Source organism: Morone saxatilis, unplaced genomic scaffold (assembly GCF_004916995.1).
Source record: "Morone saxatilis isolate NCDOM2014 unplaced genomic scaffold, NCSU_SB_2.0 Contig23, whole genome shotgun sequence".
In the NCBI taxonomy this organism is placed as follows: Eukaryota; Metazoa; Chordata; class Actinopteri; family Moronidae; genus Morone; species Morone saxatilis.
The window spans coordinates 19,196,274-19,200,597 of record NW_023339796.1 but is presented as its reverse complement, the minus strand read 5'-3'; the positions used below and the strand labels follow the sequence as shown (position 1 = coordinate 19,200,597).

Below are 4,324 nucleotides of genomic sequence, written 5' to 3'. Positions count from 1 at the left end.
TGTGTTCTGTTAGTATATTTGACAGTGAACTGATTAATTTCTTTTATCATTCATTTCTTTCCAGACAATAAAGCACATTTTTATGGAGGAATGTTGCTTGTCTTCTGTCAGCAGACTAATGACAGCTAACTCGGTCTTTATTTAGCCTAAATGAGCTGGGATATTACCTCAGTTCTCCAGTACAGCCAGCGAGGAACAAGCTGTAAACCCAAAACTGACACACCTTTTACTTTGATATGGAGAACTACAAACAACAAACTGTTAGCACACCGTTTCCTATTTACACATTCAGCAGATATGGAGAAACATTAGGATTAGTTTGGACCTGAGCAACAAGTCCAATATTAACACTTTTTAGCTTTTCTCACTTTTCTGCTGCTAAATGCTCCACTATATCCACCAGCTAATCACTAAGCATGTTTTTATTAGTTTGATAGGTTTAGATTTGTTTATTACAATACAATCGCTTGTGTTGGCAGATTTGACCAAATTGTCAGACTAAAACTAAACACATTTCCTGTATATATTTATTTTAGTACACAATATGCTTTCAGTTTTTTTTTTCTAAGTTGCATTTTTATTTTAGTTGACTAAAATGTTTTTTACACCTAGTTCTCGTTAGCTATAATAACCTTGTTTCACAATAAATATATTAACTATAGTTTATACTTGAAATACACAAAACGGTAAATACAATTACATTAGTCAGTGCAGTCTGACCTCCTTTTGATTGTTGTACTGACGCTCTGTGTACCAAGGGTGTGTCCGTCCATAGTTCACTAGGTAATGATTTTATTCTGTAGAAAGGCGGCAGTGATAAGACCGATACAATTACCACCAGGTACCACTGGATGAGAAGAATTAATATTTGGTTCATCTCAAAAGTCTTGCGTGATTACAGATAATGTTCATCAAAGTACAGTGTCTGGGGGGGAGGGGGAGACGGAGACTGGTGTTCATGTTTGAAACCTTTATCTTAATCTTGATTTACAAAAAGATAAAGAAGTAATTGTGATGATGTCACATGAAAAAATAATATAATTGATGACTAAAAATATTACTTGACAAAGCACATTGTTTTTTTAGCTTGCGTTTCTCCAAAATTCATAAATGGTCATCTGAGTAAAAATATTTAAATAGACAATACATTAAACGACCAGAAATGAGGGACACAAGCTTTAAAAAAAATCCAATCTTAAACTAAACATGGTAAAACACTAGTGCAACTCATACAAACCAATTTAAACAATTTGCGTCTACAGTCCCTGTAATGTGACATATGGAGCATTATAAAGTCTAGCAAACCCAGTTTACTAACTAATTTACAGTTGCAGATGAAGACTTCAACACACTACTGTCCCTTGAGAAGAATGTTTTACAGCAGCTGCTCAAACTACTGCAATCAAGCCAATCAGATAATTATGAACTAAAGCTATAGATCCAAAACAAAGAATTAAAACCAACTAAAACATGGCTGTGTAATGGAGGTCCCTGCAGAGGCGCATTCCAGTCGATGATGTTTTTACTCAGCATCGAGGACCATGATGTGTATAAAGAGTCCAGCTGAAGGGAGAACGTCTCCGTTCTTATTGAGCAGAGGCACGTGTCTGTATCCTGTGTGGGAACACAAAGAAAAAAGGAGAATATGAAGAGCTCTTTGTGCACAGTGTGAATTGAGTTCTCTATGCTCCACCACAGAAGGGATAGTTCCTGTCTGTTCTTTTATGAAGTGTGAAAACAAAGAACTATCAGTGGTTTTACATCATCTGGTTACAGAATAGTAAATATCCGCTGCCAGTTGCTGAGCTTACCCATTTTTAAGCTGTTGAATGGAAGTGTGAACTGTCCAACAAACTCATTATCGGACGTGGTGTCATGGTCCTCAACGGCGAAGCGCACCATTGCAAGGTCTGGCACGTACACATTGAACTGGAAGTTTTCGTTCCACGTTGGGTTAAAGCCTTAAACAGAAAGGAAGAAATATGCCGTCAGTAACTTTATGTTAGGCAACATTGATTTCTGATGTTCACATTCCAGGAGTTACTTGGTGATCCTTTAACCTGCCTCGTCTGCTTGTGCTTTAAAGGCTTCCCACGTTTCCCAGAATGTGTTTAGACAACCCCCAGAGGGCGTGAATACATAAGTTGTATCCAGCTGCAGGTTTTACACAATAAACACAGATACACAGTGTAGGCAGAGCCAGTACACAAGCTTACAATTCACTCAAAATGCTACGTGTGTTGTGGGCTGCATTGCATTCTGGTCTATCGAGGCTACTACTGGTAGAGACATGTTCTACACACCATGGCTCTACATGATCCTGAAGTTGTGCCAAATACTGATGTTTGTCTTTGACTTTAGCTAGCTGAAACATGTCAGGACTGCATTGTAACTGTGATCAAAACAAAAATGTTGCATCTAGAGCTACAATGATTAGTCAATGAATCAATTATTTGACAACTATTAAATTAATAACTAACTATTTTCATAATTTATCAATCGTTTAGAGTCATGTCAATGTCCACATTATCTGATTGTAGCTTCTCAAATGTGAATATTTTCTGGCTCCTTTAGTTCTCTATGACAGTAAACTGAATGTTCAAAAATGAGACATTTAAGGACTTCAAGTTCGGCTTTGGAAAACAGATCACTGTTTTTCAGTATTTTACGGAACAACTAATCGATTAATCGAGAAAATGACCGACAGATTAATCGATACATAAGTAATACTTCACCCCTAGTTGCATCAGCTATATTCAGGTAATAATCTACTAAGTATAAAAAAGTATAAAAGAAGAAACCAGTTTTTGCTTCATGTTCAGGACTAGATTGAAAAATTAAAGTAAAGTACAAACGGACACATATAGTAATTGAAAGGAAAGGTACCATTGTTATCAACAGGATTGGTCTCTTTTTCAGCAACATCATCCGGCACTCCGTACACCTGCACTTTGACCAGCGGGTCCACAATGGACGATTTCTTCTGGTTCACTTTGGGAAGCTGCTGGGCTGATATAACCTGATGACAGGTGGGGGACACGTCATGTCACAGATAAAAGATCGACTGGGAACAAGAAAACTAGTCAGTGTGTCAGTGTGCAAAACACTCAACCATGACATGCAGCGTCTTGTGCTTCAGCCAGTCTCCTCGGGTCAGGGTGATGGGGTCAAACTCGGTGCCTCTGTCCCTCATGTAGGCTGGTTTCAGGATGTAGCCGTTCTTTCCGTTAACCAGGAATCTGCCCTGGTTAACATCCATGTCTGGGCAGGATGTCTGGAAGTTTAAGGCCACTGAAAAGGAATAAACAAAATGACAATGATGAATCCAAAGTAAGAAGCTGTCTCCCATTAGTTAGATGTCAAGATTGTTGTTGTTGAACCATTGGTTCATTGGTTCCATTATCAGACAGCACTGTGTCAGTATTATGTACCAATTTGGCAGCCGGCATTCCACAGAGGCACTGGGTTGTAGTTGGAGGAGTCGGTCCTGATGCCTGCTGGATAGATGCGGCTCAGCTTGTCCACATTGTGACGGACATAGGCATTAGCTGCAGAGGACACACCGAGACAGAGGAAGAGAGTTATCTACTGACCGGACTCATCCGCAGGAGGGGGAAACATTGTGTGTGCAATATAGTGACCACACGACAACAACTGGTGTCAGGCCTGACTTGAAATGATTGAATCAATTTTGTTTCCCCAACTTTTCAGTAGATATTAATCAAAATAGCTAAGATCTTAAATGCTTTAGAGAAAATGAATTCTCATACAAATAAACAATTAGTTATGTATAAAATATAACTTAGTAATACTGGTAACTAAGATAAATCTCGACCCTGAAAAAACTTGACTGAATTTAGCCTGAAGTCTTCCTCACCCGACTCCTCTGCCAGCGTCAAGGCCTTTCCCTCGTTGAAGGACGACATCTCGTAGAAGCTCTGGTTTTTTCTTGCGTCCTCAAAGCCGTTGAAGTGGACGCTCTTACAGTAGATCACCATGTCGGACAGCCCTTTGGCCATTTTCAGCTTCTTTTTCTGCTACGTGGTAAATGGAAATTAAAGAAATGTGTGCTAATGCTAAAAATGTGTTAGCTGAGATCCATTTTTCTATTGACTCTTCTTTGATGTGACCACCCACCTTGCTTTGGTTTTCCTTCTTCTGTTCCTCCTCATCTTCGTTATTTGACTCTTCCTCCTCCGTCACATCCGTGTCATCAGCTGCTTCCGCCTCAGCAGCAAAGCTGGCCTCCAGTTTGTTTAACCTCTTCCCTTTGATCAGGAACTTCCCCTTCAGTTCCTGGAGGTATGTACACACACACACACAC

At 39.4% G+C, this 4,324-nt stretch overlaps 1 protein-coding gene across 3 annotated transcripts in view; it reads right to left on the bottom strand.

Moving 5' to 3' along the window:
* Positions 1-953: 953 nt before the first annotated feature.
* The window catches only part of plcd1b (phospholipase C, delta 1b), a 10,255-nt gene continuing 6,884 nt past the window's right edge, over positions 954-4,324 (bottom strand). For 2 of the 3 annotated variants that reach the window (XM_035671421.1, XM_035671419.1), the window contains exons 9-15: positions 4,138-4,296; positions 3,878-4,037; positions 3,432-3,548; positions 3,113-3,291; positions 2,887-3,019; positions 1,812-1,961; positions 954-1,614 (exon numbers count right to left, since the gene is read on the bottom strand). In XM_035671421.1, coding sequence (XP_035527314.1) covers positions 1,523-1,614; positions 1,812-1,961; positions 2,887-3,019; positions 3,113-3,291; positions 3,432-3,548; positions 3,878-4,037; positions 4,138-4,296 — 990 coding nt within the window. In that variant the 3' untranslated portion in view covers positions 954-1,522. The remainder of the gene's footprint in view (positions 1,615-1,811; positions 1,962-2,886; positions 3,020-3,112; positions 3,292-3,431; positions 3,549-3,877; positions 4,038-4,137; positions 4,297-4,324) is intronic. The other variant, XM_035671420.1, reaches the window with a different exon arrangement.